Source organism: Vicugna pacos, chromosome 1 (genome assembly GCF_048564905.1).
Source record: "Vicugna pacos chromosome 1, VicPac4, whole genome shotgun sequence".
Lineage (NCBI taxonomy): Eukaryota > Metazoa > Chordata > Mammalia > Artiodactyla > Camelidae > Vicugna > Vicugna pacos.
This window is the reverse complement of record NC_132987.1, coordinates 33,642,308-33,660,352: the sequence shown is the minus strand read 5'-3', so window position 1 is coordinate 33,660,352 and position 18,045 is coordinate 33,642,308. Positions and strand designations below refer to the sequence as shown.

Genomic DNA, 18,045 nt, shown 5'->3' with positions numbered 1-18,045 from the left:
GGTGTGCTGTTGGTGGGCTGAGCTCCTCTAGGTGTCACCCTAGAGTCATTTCTACTTTCTTATGTCTCAGTTTCTCCCTCTCGTAGTGTAAGATCCCTGTGCGTGTTCAGATCACTGAGTGGTCAACTCTTACATGTTTCCGGCAGAGCACATTTTTAATAAAATGAGTGAGTTGCTGCACAGTACGAGGACTTGTCTCCACTTGTTTCTCAGCTGCCTGAGGAAGCTGGCTGGGTGATGTCCCTTCTTTGGAGCTGAAAGTTCTCATGAGCTATCTTCACTTTTATTCTGACCAACTATTAAAGTAGCCAATCCAAGGAAAAAATGACAGGCCAGGCTCCCACCTGAATTACCCAGTCCAAACCTACTCAGTGTCTTTCAAATGAGTACAATCTTCCCAGTCTTTCAGCTGGGAATAACCAAGGTAGCTCTTCTTGAAACTAAGCTTCAAGGATAACCTACTCCTCCAGAGAGGAGTTTAACACCACTGAATACTTAGGATCATCAGCCAATGATGGGAGGTGTGAGAACCAGGAGACACTCCCCCAAAGTCGTCTGGACTCTGAGGGGGCACTTGGGCGCCAGAGGCCTCCGCTGGTGCTGCCGAAACCCTGCCTCTGTGCTCGTGGCTGAAATAGAAATGGAGACAGAGTTTCAGGAGATAGAAAAGAACTTACTGCTTTGCCAGGCACAGGAAGCCACAGCAGGCCTTAAAGACTGTGAGCCCTCTTTGGGGTGAGAGTCCTGGGGTTTTATAGGAAAAGGGGACAGGAGGGTGATAACAAATCAGAGTGTGAGCAGGGGCTATGTTTCTTTCATCTTGAGAAGAGCTTGCTGTTGTTACGGAGGAATTTAGGAGGGGCTGCCCATTCTCTTGAGGATATCAGTCCATGAGCTTCTTTCAAGACCTCTAGGGTAAAAGCATAAGTTATTCTAAGAAAAGAATGCACAGGGAAGGGAGCATGTTAGTCATAAGATCAATTTAACTGGAAGCTCAGACCTGAACAACTCAATGGCCATCTTGTTAGTTTTCGGCTCTTTTCACGGGCACCAAGGCTCCAGATCCTCGTAGAGTTCAGGCGAAGGGGAGAAGTCTGCCCTGGGTCCCTCAGATGGTCGCCAAAACTGTCAGCTGAAAAAAATTCGTAACCTAAAAGTTGAGAATTATGTTTTATTTGGTGGCCTTACTGAGAACTATAGCCCAGGATACAGCCTCTCAGCTCTGAGGAACTGCTCCAAAGAGGTATGGGAGGAGCCAGGATATACGGGAGTTTTTGCTGAAAAACAAAACATGTAGTTGAACATCAAAAGATTACCGCCTGTCACAAAAACAGACCTCTCGAGTTAATGACTTGAGTGCTTTTCTGTGTGTGGGAAGACGCAAGAGTCTGGGCTTATTGAAACTGTTCCTCTGATAAACATCTTAACTCTGTCGGGCTAGTGTCCTGTTTTTCTCCATCCTGAATCTCCTCAGGGTGCGCTGTCTGGGTTTATGGCTGCAGTGTCCTTTGTTTACTGAAACGGCAGGCGATGTCCTTTGTTCACACCATTCATCCCACCTGCCGTGGGCAACCACTTGAAAAGGGCTGATGTGTATGCTTCTGTCTGTAAGTGTCCTTATAAAAGATACTGTTGGTATTTGTGAAAATTTTTCTTTACAACATTTTTCTAAGTGGCATTATGCCATGCATGGTGTTGCTTCTGTTCCCACTCTCAGCTGTGAGGATCTCTTTGTTGGTGTATGTATGGTTAGTTGGCTGCCTCTCCTGCGTAGCACCTCCATTTTACCTGCACCCCCCTGGATGCACACCAGCTTTCCTCCACCTTCCTGCCACACACACGAGGCCTCAAGGAACATCCTCCCACAAGTCCCTTTTAACAGCATCATTTTCTCTGGGTGTGTACCCAGAAGTGGGGTGTTGGATCATAGGCCATGTGTAAGTTTGACTTGATCAAGTCAGCCAGACTGCCCCCCAGCCAGGCTGCATCAGGCTACCTCCCACCAGCCATGAACCCCCATACCCAGCCAACGATTGGCCCTCTTCACTTTCTCATTCATTGCCAGTCTGACAGTTGAACAGTGCTTCCTCACTACTCCTGTAGTTTGCATCTCCGATTACTCGCTTGTGCGCAGGGTTCAGAGCTCCATTTTCCCAGTCAGGACCTGTGACGTGCTAGGACTCTACCCAGCACAGGCCCAAGAGCATCTGCTGTTGTTCTGTAAATACAAGCATCCTTTAAATGATGGTTGACTTGATAATATTGTCCTCCTACAATTCTAGAGATTATTTCTGATCTTGAGTGACGTCGCTGGTCCTGTTACCTTCCAGTTAGGACTCACGCCCACATCTGCTCCACTTCTGCCGTCCCCACCCTGGTCATCCACCCCTCAACTAGCTTCCTGGAGTCTCTGCATTCACTCCGGACCTCTCACTCCAGCTCTGGTTCTCTATGCGCCAGCTAGAGGGATCTTTAAAAGCCTCTCCTCCTGTCCATGGCTTCCCAGTTCTCTTATGATGGAACCCTCCCCGTAGCCTGCAGGGTGGCCCCTGATTACCCAGCCAGCCCCTTCCACATCCTGGCTCCTGTCTTTCTGCCCTCTGGCCCCTCCTGGCTGCTCCCACAGGGCCTTCAGCACTGCTGTTCCTTCCATGTGGAATGATTTGTCACCCCCACTCCACCCTGACACCCCCAAAGTCAGTTCCTTCTGAATCTCCAGAGTTCAGCTCAAATGTCACTTCCCTAGACTGGACTCCTTCTCCAGTTATCTTTTCATAGCTCTTAAGTCATCCATGATCAAGTAATCAACTCTACAGTGATCTATTTGAAGTCCTCACCTGATGCCCTGAGGGTGGCCTGTGACAGTCTGTTCCCTGTCCTCCTGCCCCTAACCCTGAGCTCCTGTTCAAAACTCTGGGATGGATGCTGAATACAAAGACCTCTCTATCATGGCACAGCTTAAAGACAGCCCAAAGGAACACACAGCCCTAAAATGGCCCGACGAGTACAAGACACTTTGTCCCAGAAAAGAAGGCCTGGCGGTGTTGTTTTGCCCAAGGCCCAGGGCTGCTGCCTTATCACAGGAGAACCTCAGAGGAACTTGTGACTCAGGAAGGGAGACCTAGGGGCCTTTGTGGGAGATAAAAGGGCTGCGTCTTGATAAATGGTAAAAAAGTAAAACCAAAAATATAAAAATCGTGTTTTGGACAAAATGCAGGTGTTTTAAGAGCGCCTAATTAAAACAGAGAGATGGAATCGGGAAGGAAAATTACTCTTCAAAAAGACAGCTCCATCCTGACTCAGCTCACAGCCTTGGTTAGTCCGGTTGCTTCTTTCTCGACAAAGAACAGGTACCAGCACCTCACTTTGCCTCCAAGAATTTTCAAAAAACTGTTGAGTTAAATGATACCTTAAGTACTTATTTAAAATATGCACAGTTATATGAAGAATAAGGCAGATTTTTGTACATCCTTGTGGACAGCTAATAAGCACGCCCCAGTGTACCGATGGGAAGGTCGGCGGTCGTCAGGTTCTTTCAGTGTACGCACCTTCCCGGGGGATTGCGGCAAATTCCATGGCTTCAGCCATCACCTCTGCTGCATCGTCTGACATTTAGCTGCCTCCTGGCCCTCTTCTGTGTCCCCGAGCACAAAGACGTACTCGCCACCTCGGCATCCCCCTCCTCTTCTCTTGCGCGGCCTCACTGCCCACCCTGCTCACCCCTAACCGGCAGCCTGAGGGGCACCCGGCTCCTGTGTGGGAGGCTGCGCTCGGGCCCCTCGGGACGTGAAGGGCAGGCTCCTAGATCCCGCATGCGGCGTTCGAGGGGGCCCCAGGGCTGGCGCAGCAAGCGACTCAAGCCTTAGAACGGCTGCCTTCTGTGAGTGTCAGCAGATGGGCGGGTGCCCGTGGCTGGCGTGAGTGACCCGTGTGTTCCTCTGACTCAGGTGGGGCAGGGAGGACGCCGAGCTTCAGGAGACGTGGAGACAGAGGCCACGGGGCCCCTTGTGCAGCCGCTTTCATGGAGGTCCAACTTACACCTTCTGATAGCTCACTGTGAGCTTCCGGCAGGAGGAAACCAAAGTAAAAGAGGCTAGACAGAGTCCGTGTTCTCAGCCTTCCCTAGCCTCCACCGTGGACCAGATCCTGCTTTCCAGCTCAGTTCTTTCTCTCCCTCATGTGGATAGCTTTTAATGATAAAAATAGTGACCATAAATATCATTGACGTCTGTGAGTACTTATACCCTGGCCCAGGCACCGTCCAAGCCCTTTTCGTGCTGTGTCTTACTCTCTACAACACCCTAAGTACTTCGTTATGTTTACTTTACTGGGGCTCCCACAGACTTTGGAATCAAGTTCCAAGTTCTCTTCACAAAAAAAAAAGGCTTTTTGTGACTTTGTGCCAGCCTCCCCAGACAGCCTTTTTTCTGGTTTCACTGCCTGCCCTGGCACAGCAGCCTCTGCCTTCCATTCTCACACCGTGGCCCGGCCCCCTGGCTCTAGGGAGCTTTTCTAAACTGAGCGCCCCACGTGCGTCAGCTCCGGCCACATAAAGGAGCCACACTGTGTATCAGCCGGCGTGCCTGTTCCCACGCTGGAAGCCGGCTGCTGGTAAGGCTGGCCTGGATGTCCTGCTTCCTTGTATCTCCCCGGTGCCTGGCACAGTAGGTGGTAAACAGTGACTGACTGAGAAGACAGACTTGTGTGTGTGGATGTTGTAATCTGTATGACTTTGTAGTTGAAATCAGTGTTTCAGCTTACACTAGAACTTGTTTCAAGATTGAAAATCAGCACTAAGCAAACTGCTCTCATGTGTGTGCTCTGGGTGCCCCGACCCCCAGCAGTATCTCCATTCATGTGTTGAAATGTTTTTTACATAAATACTTGACACAGAATCCTTGCCCTCCATCCTCATTTCCCAGAATTAAAAAAAAAAACCCAAAAACTAATAGTAATGTATGCTATCTGGTCTATTTAAAATAAGATAATCCTGTTTGGTGGTTGTGTTCCTGGGCTAAGTAGTATTCAAGGGAAATTGATGTTCCCACAATCTAACTTAATCAATACTATGTGAAATAACTTCAGCTCCATGCAGCAGAAAGTTCCTTTTCTTCTGTAGAAAACACTCCTTTTATTGAATGAAATTGTGCTCTTAAAAAAAAAAATGATGGCCAATAATACAGCGTTCTTCTAAACGGTCTAATGTGCTTCAATGACATGGGTATGAATACTCTAAAACTATGTGTTGGAATCAGTCAACTAAGAGGTTTAGAAATACTAAACATGCCTTTCCAAACATTAGAGGAACGCTGGCTTATGAAAGCTGCAAGAAAATAGGAGACCATAGCATCTGAGGACTTCCTCGGTATTGCTGACCCAGCCTGCCCCAGACACAGGCCCTTTGCCGAGCCCACCGAAGGCCTCACGGTGGGTCCCTTCTGCCCACTCCGGTCTGGGTGTGGCTGCTTCCATGTTGTCCCTCCCATCTCAGCTGAGGTCTCCTCCTCCCAGATGCCCTCCTTGACCCCCTTCAGAAAAGTAGCCATTCTGCCCCACTTCTTTTTCTTCACTCATCACCTCCTGAAAACCCAGGACTTACTTCTGGTTACCCCTTTGTCGCTGGATTCCCTGTTCAGCCGGGAGAGGCAGGAGGGGGAGCTTATGCGGCCCAGGGCCCAGCTCAGGGTGAGGGCACTGACCGGTGGGGACGGAGGGACGGGGCTCGCTCCCCAGCCCTGCGTGCTCAGGCCTGCTTCTCGCCTAGCTGCTCCCAGCCTCAGCACTACCGGTCCCTCTCTCGTCCTCCCTCTTTGTGAGTAGGTGTCAGACCAGCAAGCAGAGTGGCATGATCAGACCAAAATTTGAGATCTTTTCTCCTTGTAAAAAACCCCCAATTTTCTTCAGGTATAAATGTGACGGCTGCCGTTTGCATGTCATGTTACCCTGAGAGAGTGGTTCTTGGATATGATGGTGTTAACAGAGCTTCCATGAGGCTAACTTCTGTTTCTGTGTTTCAGATTAATCAAAAGAAGGAACGTAAAGTTGACCTCGTGTTCACCACAGAGCTCTACAACCCGGAGGTAGGCTGCCATGATTAGTGAAGTGTCCTGTTAACAACTCCTGTGAATTTTTTTTAAAGTGAGAATCTTAATATATAGAGACATGAAGGTTTGCTTTTGTTTTTTTCCTGCTCTGTTTTCTATTTGTTCTCAAGAACTGAAGAGCAGAGTAGGCAGGACAGTACCATGGCCTGTGCAGGCTGTGTTAAAGACAGTCCACCGTCCCCTCCTTCCTTTGCTGCTGGGAGAGGGTTTCACACTCCCTTTGGCACCCGTGCCCCTCCCTCGCATCTTAGCATCTCTCAAATGCCAGCCTGCTCTTTCCCTGTCAGCTGCTGACATTTCTCAGCAGGCAGGCATAGCATGAGGCCAGTTCCAGGAGCTTCCATGCACAGAGGCATCCTGTAGCACAGCAGGTCCGCCACAGCATCTCCAGCCTCTGTAGTTCTGACTCGGCAGGCCATGGTTTGCCAAGTGTCCTTTCTCTGTTCTCAAGAAGAGAGTAAACAGAAGACTCAGAAATTAGAGCCAGATGAACTTGGAGGTGCCAGGCCAAGCTGGGAGGCAGCAGCTGGAACCTGGGTGGAGACCAGCCCAAACCCCTTTGTGCAGCACTGAGTCAGAGCAGAGGGACGGGCAGGCGGGTCCGGCATTAAGGTGTTTCAGGGTGAAGGCATGACCCCTTCATCCGATGCTTCTGGAAGAAAGCCTGCTGGTAGTCAGAAACAGGTTCTAACAAGACAGCAACACTCTGACTTCACTAATTAACCTGAGAACTAACATTTTCTTAAAGCTTAAGGAGGGTGCCTTTGGTTTCTGTGTTGCAAACAGAAGTGTTAGATTGATGCTTAAGGGAAAACAATGACTAGATTATTTGGACCAGCCCTGTTTCTCTGAAGAGCATGGTTAGCTAACTGAAATGTTCCACTTCAGGGTAGGGGGCAGGAGAGTTCTTTCATCTTCAGGCAACTTCTTTGATTCTGTGGAGCTGTCTGGGGACAGGGACACAGAAAGAAAAACAAAAGGGGGCAATACCTGGTTCCTCTCCTCTTCTCTGGAAATGGCCGTGACATCAAAGGATTCCACGTACCAGCCCGGCTTCTGCCTTTGATAAGCCTCTTCCAGAATGCCCCTTCGGTTGTTTCTTCTGTTGCACAGATAATTAGGATGCTAATGCACCACTGAAATTCCCTCCCATTTAAACCAGCACTCACCAGAGGAAAAGCTGCCCATTGGAAAGCCTATTTCAGTTTTCTGAATCAGTTCTAGGAGGGGATTAAGCAGGTCCAGTTTTGATTAGTTTGTTTCTTTGTGGGCTTTATCTTTTTGGTTGTTGCTCTAACTGGGACTCTACCCAGCTTCAACGATTGTAAAAGTGAAAAGAACTCAGCTGCTCACCTAACCACGTAGTAACAGGAGTTCTTACTTAGGGGCCCATGGATGGGTTTGAGTGGGTCCATCCATGAACTTCCTCAAATTCTAGGCCCAGTGGATGGTATGAGTGGACATGCGTTTTTCTGGGAAGCAGTTCCCAGGCTTTTATTGTTGAGTTAAGGGATCTGTGACCTACAACGGTGGAGAAGCACTGTCCCAGAATGAGTCATAGACTTATGTCTACTTAAAGCATCCAGCTACCCAGCTCCACATGTCTCTAGATTGGAAAATGAGTTGGGGTGTTCCCAGAACACTCAGTGTGTCTACATTTGAGTGCAGACACACCTCTCTTGGTCACTCAGGTAGTTGAGTTTGTCCATCTGGGTGATCTGTGCCTCTGCTTCTTCCATATGAGGTCTCAGAGTGGAGGGGTGGAGTTCTCACAGGGCCCTGGCATCACAGACACAGCTCAGTCCTGGCTGGCCACTTAATGGCTGTGAGACACGGAGTAGGTGTCCCTGTAAACCTCAGTCTTAATCTGTAAAACTGGAATAAGTGGACTGAGTTCGTCAGGCAGCTGGAAGGTGCTGTTTGTGTTTGTGGGAACCAGCTTTCCTTTGGTTCAGGTTAGCAAGCTTGAGGTCCAGCTGAGCATTGTGTTGGTCCACAGTAGAGGGAAGTACCCCTGTCCTCGCAGTACTCACAGACTCCAGTGATGGTTCTTGGGAAAAGGCCCAGCATCCTTTCACAAGGGCACCATCAGAAAGCCGGAGTTTAAACGACAGCAGAGTGAAGACTGTTGTGTTCCGCTGTGAGCGCAGAAATCACTATCTACAGAGCAGACCACCGCGTATTGCTGCCAGCGCACACCTGCCGTGTACAAGGAACTCCCCAGTTGTGTGTGTTTGTGTATTGGGGCCACGGGGCGTGAGAAGGAACCATTCCATTTACTTCCAAAATCTTTGTTTCAGGAAGGTAACAAACGTCTGGGGAAATGTTCTGCTCGAGTGTTTTTCAGGAATGAGAAACCCAGACCGGCTGTTAATGTGACTTGTGCTCAACTCATTGAGAAGAAGAAAAGACACGAAGAGGATTACCAGCTCTACAAGCGCATGAAGCAACTTCAAAACCCCGTGGATGTAGTCAGCATACCTGGTATGAACAGTATCTGGAATTCCTATACTCAGGAATACATGTTATTACTAAATCATAAAAAGAATGATCATTTAAAATTGTATCCTCCAAATGGCACTTTAATTCAGCTACAGAATATGGTACCTCATTATTTAAACAAAACTCAGAAGTATCCTCTTCCTACTCTTCACCTCCAGTGCATCATAGTGACTCCTCCAAAAACTGCACATTTAGCCCCCCCACTTTCATCCCAGATGAGGCACAGGGCAAGAGTGGAATTCCAAGGAAGGGGTAGAGGTCTTTGCAGTAGGACCCACACGTGGGGGTGCAGTTTTCAGGGCTGGGTCCAGAAGCTGAGGAGATGCCTTGAGAGGTTTCTGGCGGTGGCTTTGGGAACTTCAGGTGACAAGACGCCATCACGGCCTTTCCCGCACCAGGGCAGGCCGAGTCGACTGTCTCGGGAACTTGCCGTGGAGTCAGTTGATCTCATTTTTGGTCCTGAGCTGATGGGCAGCGGTGCCGTCTCTCAGAAGAAACGAGCCCTGCCTGTGACGTGACTCAGCTGAAGTGACGCAGTCTGTTCTGGCCCTTGGTGGGGTGTGTGGGCAGCATCTGGGACTCAGACTTACTGGCAAATCCAGTTTGCAAAACCACAGAAGTCATCTCTGGACTCGCGCACTTGGGCATTAAGCTTGACCTCTAACCATGACAGCGCTCCCCGTCCCTCTCTCTCTCTCTCAGGTCACTCATTTGCCGGAGACCGTAACAGACCCAAGTCAGCCTCAGAGGACCTGTGGTCTCCACTCCTGAGCGCATCTGTGTCCCATCCATTTACTCAGACTAAGTGCTCTGAAAAACGCTCCTAGTGTTTCAAAAATTCAGAAGCTTGGCTCATTGTCATTATAGTTCTCTGACAACTTGGATTAAATCCTGTTCCAAAGAATTATGAGAACAATTCAAAATCTTACACTGTAGTAGAATTTGCTTACATTCAGTACTGCCTGAAATAAATGGGCCGATGACTGATACTTAAAATCTACCATTATTTCGGGATTGTTCCCTTCCTTAGCATTAGTTGGGGAAATAGAGTTTTATATATTCTTCTTAAAACATAAATTATAGAAATTGTATTGAAACTTTTCTAGGATCACTGTATTTTGGACTTTTTAATAGTGTAGGTTAACTGGATCATGTTCAGTTAATAAATCCTATATGCCCACAAGGTTCATTCTGTAACAGTCTGACTTAACGTGGCTACTGTGAAGCTTCAAAAAACTAATACAGGGAACCTTTTCATCAACAAAATCTACAAGTACTCTTGTCACTTTAAGTTCAGCAGAAACATTTAACAGTGCTATTTATAGCCTGTGTATATAAAATTATCTACTTAAAGCTGAAAAGATTTGGTTTTTACATAAAGTGGATCAAAACCTGTTGGAATAGCTGGTTCAAATCTCAGCAGATCCTATTCAGGATGTACTCAACCCAGGGTACTGGCCTGAGTACAGCTTTCTCTACAGTTGACTAAGTGAGATCTAATCTGTTTTAGGATATCCTTGCTCTGCCCTGTTTTTCCCCTAAAAAAGTAGTTGTCTGGTTTTTATTCTGAGTAAAAACTGCACCTTTTCTAGTGAGTTCATAAACTTCTACAGATAAGCCCAAGTATACTACATACAAAGGAAAAGGCTGGGGACCTGGGAATAACCAGAGAAAGTCCTGGTGCCTGAGCAACTGCAGCAGGGCTACTGGCAGTTTTACTTGCAGATGTCCTCATACTCACAGTATCTTGTATAACTAATTTTTCTTCTGCAGTAATTCTTTTTCATCTCACAAGTTAAACTCACAGTGGCACCATAAGGTGAAGTTGGTCACTCTCACTCCCATACACATGCCAGGAATTCAAGGCTCAGCTTAGATCTCAACTCTATGAAGCTTTCCCCAAACTTTCAGCCCAAAGAAACCTCTCCCTTCTCTCTGTCCCCTCAGCTCTCTGATCCTCCCTCTCTTAAGGAAGGTGTCAGCTGTGTTTCTTCACTGTCAGCAAGTAGAAGGTAGGGCCCCTCTTTGTGTCCCTCGTGGCACCCAAGCAATCAGTGAATGCCTTTTGAATTGATTACCATTCATACAGACCAGCCAGGTCAGGTTCTACCAGTATACAGCAGCATTTATGCTCAAGATTATTTTACCAAAAAGGATTCATCTCCTAATAAGCTAATTAGTATTACTCACACACTATACTATTGTTGGGCTTAAATTAGACTAAGAATATCTCTGTCAAATTACATAAATGATGGTCCATGAACAGTTGCCTCATAAATTACTTGCTAAAATTGAGTTCCTAAAAGTCACAAAAGGTAATTTATTAGTCATTGTATCCTACGTATCTGATATTAAGTACATTTTTAATAAATGTTCGCTGAGTTAAAAAGATTGCAGTTCCAAAAACAATGCCCCAGGAAAACCCACTTGATTGATTCTTCATGTGGTCAAAAAAGTGGCAGAGATGCTGCTGCTACAGTGATTAACTTTAACGCCAACAATCAGCAGGGAGGGACAGACATGTGGTGGACTGGCAAAGACCAGCACACTGACTAGACCAAACCTGTAAGGTGAAGTGGAGAAGGTAACTGATAGATGTTTCAATAGAATTAAAAAATACTTCTCAACTAACAAGATTTTAGATTAACTTTGAGTATCATTCTAGCTCTTATTTTGCATTTATATAGAACAGATAGTCCTTAAACTGTTTTATAGTAGCTTTACTTAGGCCAAGTTTTGAAGCATGTAAATCTCCATATAACATAGAAACAGGTACAAGTTCTATCACTGAAATTTCTGAAATTTTGCCCTAAAAATGTCTTAAAACAAGTGTGCTTTTTTGTGTGCCTTCAGATAATCACGGACATATTGATCCTTCTCTGAAACCCATCTGGGATTTAGCCTTTCTGGGCAGCTCTTACGTGATGTGGGAAAAGACAACGCAGTTTTTACACTACTACATGGCACAGCTCAGCAGGGTGAAGCAGTGGGTAAGAAAAACTGAAAATTAACTTGTACCTTAAGAAATACAACCAATGTGATGTTCTTAGGCTAAATTCATATGGGTTTATAGTTTCACGGCAAGAGTTTTGTGTTTCATTCACTGAATAAATATTTGAATGCCAGGTGATGTTTTAGGGACTAAGGATGCAGCAGTGAACAAAACACAATGCAGCACCCTTATTGAGACTAATTCCAGTGAAAGAAGGTAAGAAAGACAGTGCACTAATAAACAAGCAAATACATGTCCGGTGGTGTAAGTGCTAAGGAGAAAAATTAAGTAGGGAAAAGGGAATGCAGAGTACTGACAGGACTACTTACGGTCTAAATTAAGGGCCCCTCTAATTGGAGCAGAGGCGACATTGGAGCAGAGGCCTAGGGAAGGGAGAGTGAGCCACACTTCCATAAGGGAAGGCGTTTCAGGCAGAGGGAACTGACCAGCAGCGTGGCTGAGGGGTTGGGGAAACAGCAGTGAGGCTAGTGTGGCTGGAGCAGAGTGAGCAAGGCGAGTATGTGGGGTGCTGAGATCAGGTGGAGGGGATCAGGTTGTGTTAAGCCTTGGAGGTCTTTAGAAGGACCTTGTCTTTTATTCATTAGAGGGTTTTTAGCAGGGGAGTGACACAGTCTGACTTACAATAGGGCCATTCTGGCTGCTGTGTTGAGAACAGGCCAAGATAGCAAGTGTGGAAGCCAGGGGACCAGTGAAGTATTACAATAATCTAGGCAAGACCCAGTGGTAACTCGGACCAGGATGGCAGCAGTGGAGGTGGTAAGTGGCTGGATTCTGGATATATTTTGAAGGTAGACCAACAGTATTTATTGGTGAGATGGATATGGAGATATCAGAGAATGAGACAAGTCAAGGATGATTCTTAGGATTTTGGCCTGAGTAACTGGATGGACAGTTTTCATTTACTGATTGGGGAAGACTACAGAACAACAGATTTGGGTGGAAATTAGCTTGATTTGGGGTATTCTAAATTCTGTAACCAGGTAGAGGATCTGTAAAGTCATCTGGATATAAGAGGCTGAAGTTCAGGGGATAGGTTTGGGCTGCAGTATTCCCACATGGATGGTTTTTTTTATAGCCACAGAAGTGGATGAGATCACAGAGAATGAGCATAGACAGAGAAAAGTTAGGTCAGGATTGAGTTCTGGAACACTTCAAATTTGAGGTTGGAGATCTGAGAAAAAGTGTTTCAAGGGTGAGAGGACTGAATAACTGTATCAAATGCTGCTGGAAAGTCAGGTAGGATGAGGACTGAGAATTGACATTTGGTTTCAGGCAGTTGGAAGTCGATGGAGAGCTTATCTAGAGCTATCTCACTGGCACAATGTGGGCAAAACCCTGACTGGAGTTGGTTCGGGAGAGAACAGGAGGAGAGGCAGTAGACACTCTTTCAGGGAATTTTGTTATAAAGAAAGGGAAGGGCTGTAGCTAGAGGGTGGGGAAGCACAGGGTGGAAGGAGGGCTTTTTGTTGTATCTTTAGGTTGGGAGATTTAATAGCATATTTATATGTAGATAAGGAAAATCCAGCAGAGAGGAGCCAAGCAGGACTTGTAGGAAAGAGAAGGCAGGCTTGTTGGAGTTAATACCTTTGAGTAGATAGGAAGAAAAGGCCCATCTGGGAGGCGACCTTGGACGGGAGCACAGAGAGTCCCCTGGAGGAAGATGAGTGTGGCATAGATGCTGGTGAAGGGCAGGTGGTAGCTTGTGGAAGTTCTGAATGTTTGTCTTCTCAGTGAAAGTGAGGCAGTCTCCAGCTGAGAGCAAGGATGAGACAGAAGGTATGTGGATGAGAATGGAGTGTGGAGAAAGTTGTGGACTTGACGCAGTACTGCAGGCCCCTGAAGGTCTATGGTCACGAATTTAGAGGTCCAGTCACTCAACTGTGCAGGTGTGGAAGTGGAGGAGGCTGAGTTGGGGTTTCTGTCAGGCAAGTGTGATGGAGGGGGCGGGCACTTCCAGAGTAAGCAGAATCAACTACTCAGAGAGGCGGGCTGAGCCAACCATAAGCACAAATTTCTAAAAGTCGTTTTCTACATGGATGGGTGAAGCAGTGGGCTCACCATGGATAGACAGCTAGAGCATCAGTGAGTATCTTCTGAGTACTAGGATGTGTCTACCATCCAGTCAGCATTATTGCCAGGAACAGCTTGGTGTGCCTTCCAAAGACCACTTGTAAAAGAGATAACTGTTTGAAATTTTTCCTTACTTATCGAAATGAACACATTTATTTCCCCTTATAGAGTGCTTTTTAATAGAAGTGACCATTTAATTGATATATCAAGAGTCAGGATATAACACTAATTCTTTTGTTAGATAAAAGTTTCTCTCATCTATCAAGACAGTCATATCCTCAACCAAAGGCTTTTACCTTAACTGGGAAGTTATGGGGAATTTTTTTGTTTGATGTAGAAAAAGGTGTCAAGATTAATGAATGTCAGAGGAAAACTCATTAGGAATAGAGCAACAGAGACAAAAGAGAAAAAGTTAGGATCTCTTAATGTCCGTGTTTTCCATTCTTCTGCATTTGTATATGACACATCACCAGAGTAATGACCCAGACATACTGTGGCTCAAAAACGGCAGCCCTGGTTTGCTCATTCTAGCCGGTCTTTGATGTCCATTATCTGTCCATTAATAGCCCTCAACCAACCTGCAGGTAGGAAAGTGGAGACAAATGTGATTGTACAGCTCAGAAAACAGAAAAGGAAGGAAGAGAATGGTCACTGAGTAGGAGTTTTTGATTTTTTTTCACCCTGTGGGATTTGGATTTTACATAAATAATAATTGAATATGCACCTGACTTGCTGGGTCACCCAAAACAAATTAGGACTAGGAAATGAGGATTAACAAATTTATTGAAGCCCTTGAAACGAACATAAATCTAAACACTGAAGCAACTGGGAAATTTGGTTTCAAGGTTGATATGCATTTCATCTTAGGGCTCCCTTAAAAGCATGCATCATCCAAGTAGATTATCAAATTCTGCTATTTGGTGGCCATTAAAGTTTCTTATGATCTTTCAGAAAAAGAAGCAACAAGCAAAACAAGCAACAGTTTTTTAAAAACCACTAAGAAAGATCGGAAAGTCTAGGTCTGTTCTAGAGACTGTACGTAGGACAGAAGGGCTGACAAAGCCAAGACACAGAAGCAGGAAGTGACCAGAGGTGCTCCACGGCCCAAGACAGTTCAGGAAACTATAGGGATTATAGTTTTTCCAAAAGCTTTCTGGGTGGGAATTGCTATCTCTATACTCTGAATTAAACTTACCTTTTAATTCAATTATGTAAAGAAGTGCAGCCTTACAACCTCATAGCCCCAAAAGAACACAGCCTGGGAAAAGAGCAGGCTAAGACAGACTGAAATACAAACATAAGACCCATCTTACTGGCATTATTGCCTTAGAACTGAAGAACATGTCATTCCCAAACCATGAGGACTAAGCGAAGGGCAGGGGAGATACTTGTTGGCTACAGGAAAAAAATGTATAAAACCACATGGTTCTCTTAGGGATCATTCTTTTGGGTTGGGGGACAGTGCGGGGAGAAATGGGGATGGTGTGGGTTATGAGTAAGTATAAGGAAACAAAACAAACACTTCAGTCTGTCTCTAGGAACATTAAAGTGCTGAGTTACCAGAAGATGCGACAGTAAGTCATCATCAGTTTGGACTCTAAGGATTTGACATTGGTCATTATCTGAATACATAAGCCAAGGAGATTGTTTCTGGGTAATATAAAGAATGGTGGCTTCCTGGCAGAGCCTCACTTGGTGCAGACAGTGCAGCCTGGACCCTTTGCTAGCTAGGTATGCAGTGTCCAGGCCGCAGATCTTCAGTAAGCCCTGCTTTCGGTTTTGTTTGAGGGTGCTTCCTCCTGGAGGAGGAAGAACCTAGAAAAACAGAAATGTAAGGTGTGTTTCAATAACTTTATTCAGGAAGGTCTTAATTAAATGGTACAGGGTGTCTAAGCATTAAAATAATCCCAAATTTTGTTTGGATTATTTAAAAATAGGTAACATTTTGTATTTGGCAGAACAGTTTGTCAGATGGAATTCGAATGCCATCATTTGTTTCAAGCCTTGCTTCCTTTCTGCCTAAAATCTGTAGATTCCCATGATTTCCTTCAGAAATGCTATTTTCAAAAACAGAAGGAGGCATTGTCCTGAAAAAACACTAAGACCAATTTTTAAATTGTAGAAATACATGGTAAACAGTCAAGCCTTGAGAACTAATGCAGGCAGCACGAAAGTCTGAGACAGAAATAGTACAACATAGCAGCCAGCTGTGTCAATACAGTCAAAGGTCAAGATCGTCACCAAAGGAGGGTCAAACAAGGCTAAATTCACCCCCAAACCTAGCAATGCCCAACTGATCACTGGCACCTTCAGGAACTGACATAAGACACTGAATTTTCTCTCATGAGTTCTATCTTTGCAGCCTGTATTTTGGATATTTGCTTTCATCATTCATAGGTACACTGTTAGACAAAAGGGAAACCCACCCAATGAAGCAAAGTATCATAGAAGAGCCGTCAATTTCTGATGGAGCCAGGCCCTCTCCTGTGTCTTCTCCCTCCAGCACCCTCCCCAACTGCTGCAAATTTCATGGCTTGAAAAAAATCTCCATCACTGTAAGCAAAGGGAAGATAAAACTTAGTATCAAGTCAAGTCCTTTTTGTTTTTTCATATTCTTAAGTAGTCTCGGTGAAAGCCTTGTAGATCTATTTTAAAATTCTCCTCCATTTTTACTAGGAAAGGCGATAAGCACCCTTGCCCCCAACCTCTCCCCCTCCAAAAAAAGTAAAAAGAAAATAGGAAATTGGTATGGTCACTAGTAAAGTTTATAAAAATCAAGTGAATAAAGAAGGTAAGAGGAAGACTGCCTAGCTACCTGTAAATATCCAAAGTGCTGGTTTTAGAAGTGGTATGGTAAAGCATGAAGAATGTGGGTGATGGAGACAGTAGGTCTGAGTTTGAATCCTGATGTCACTAGCTATAACCTCAAGTACCCTCCCTGTAAAACCAGGCTCATTATACATGTTCTCAGGGAATTCTCCTCTCTTCCAGAGTATGTACTAAGTGCCTAGCACAATCTGGCCCATGGTGGCCTAGAAATCCTGGCTGCCCTATCCATTTTCTTACTGCCTGGCATATCAGGGCTAACCTATTGGCTTGAGGTGCATACACAGTAACTAGACTCCTAAGGTGGTCAAAAAATTCTACCTATACTCAATAGACCTTAGCCTCTATCAAAACCCATTAAAAAAAAAAAAAGACACTACTAGGTTTCCACATGCCTCAGTGACAAAACAAGAAGAATCCATGACTTCCATATCGTAACACAGAATACCAACCACCACAGGAGATGAGGCTTAGACTTGAACAGGTAGCAGGAGGTTCACGGCACCTAGCCAAAGCAAGGATTTATATAAGGTGAGCCTTCCAAATTCTGAGCTAAAGTCAACTTACTCTAGCTATTGCACTAATTATTGTTTTTTCCTTCCTCCAGAAAACAAATGATGATGCAATTGATTTTGGTTATACTGTTCTACTTCATGAATTCTCAACACAGGTAAAACAAAACAGTATACGGAATTGTTTTAGCCGGAAGTTTTTGTAGATCATAATTTTAGAACTCTTATTTCCCAGGAAATCATTCCCTGTCATATTCACTTGGTCTGGTACCCTGGCAAACCACTGAAAGTGAAGTACCACTGTCAAGAGGTACAGACACCAGAAGAAGCCTCTGGAACAGAAGAGGGATCAGCTGTGGCACCAACAGAGCTTAGTAATTTCTGAAAAGCAAAAAAGATCGTCTGCTTACACCAAATGACTATACTAAATAGCCAAAATCATTACTCTAGTAAAATAGCCAAGGTATACGGCATTCTGGTAATTTAGGGAGGCCTGGGATTACAAGTAAATACTCAAAAGATGTTGGGGTTTCTGTTTTTTGATTGGTTTGGTTTACTTTTAACTCTGGGAGCATGTACACACTGAACTCTGCTCAGTGCTAAACAGTCTCCCTGCAGGTTCCTCAGGGTTTCAACCCTAAATTGCAAAACCTAGTTCATTACTGTGTGCTGCAGCTGGACCAATAAGTATTTAAAAAAAACACAGCAAAATAGACTTGATGGTCACATCTGTAAATCTGCATTTCTCAATATTTTGAATATACTGTAGCCAACTATTTTATGATGCTTTTACCTAACATGTAAAAAAGATAATATATTACAGTGAAAGCAAATTATAAGGAAAATATTACCTGTTTAAAAGGAATTTTATTTTTTGATTTCAAGCAAGTATTCCTTTTTAACTGATACCTACTTTCAAATAAATGTTTCTAAATAAAATGTGTTAAATGTGTTTGTAGAGATTTGTCTATAGTCAAAATTTATGCTAAACTGGGATTAAATGATCTCTAAATATTGT

At 45.0% G+C, this 18,045-nt stretch overlaps 1 protein-coding gene and 1 long non-coding RNA gene across 6 annotated transcripts in view; one reads left to right on the top strand and one right to left on the bottom strand.

Annotated features, from left to right (window-relative positions):
* Window positions 1-17,493, top strand: part of RARRES1 (retinoic acid receptor responder 1) — a 115,880-nt gene extending 98,387 nt beyond the window's left edge. For all 5 annotated transcript variants that reach the window (XM_072960001.1, XM_072960009.1, XM_072959997.1 and 2 more), the window contains 5 exons: window positions 6,018-6,080; window positions 8,405-8,588; window positions 11,460-11,596; window positions 17,123-17,185; window positions 17,263-17,493. In XM_072960001.1, the coding sequence (XP_072816102.1) occupies window positions 6,018-6,080; window positions 8,405-8,588; window positions 11,460-11,596; window positions 17,123-17,185; window positions 17,263-17,412 (597 nt within the window). In that variant the 3' untranslated portion in view covers window positions 17,413-17,493. The remainder of the gene's footprint in view (window positions 1-6,017; window positions 6,081-8,404; window positions 8,589-11,459; window positions 11,597-17,122; window positions 17,186-17,262) is intronic.
* Window positions 14,455-17,266, bottom strand: LOC140696152 (uncharacterized). The gene is made up of 2 exons (XR_012072241.1): window positions 16,116-17,266; window positions 14,455-15,504 (listed from the first exon to the last, which is right to left on the bottom strand). It is a non-coding gene; the product is annotated as an uncharacterized lncRNA (long non-coding RNA).
* Window positions 17,494-18,045: the final 552 nt, after the last annotated feature.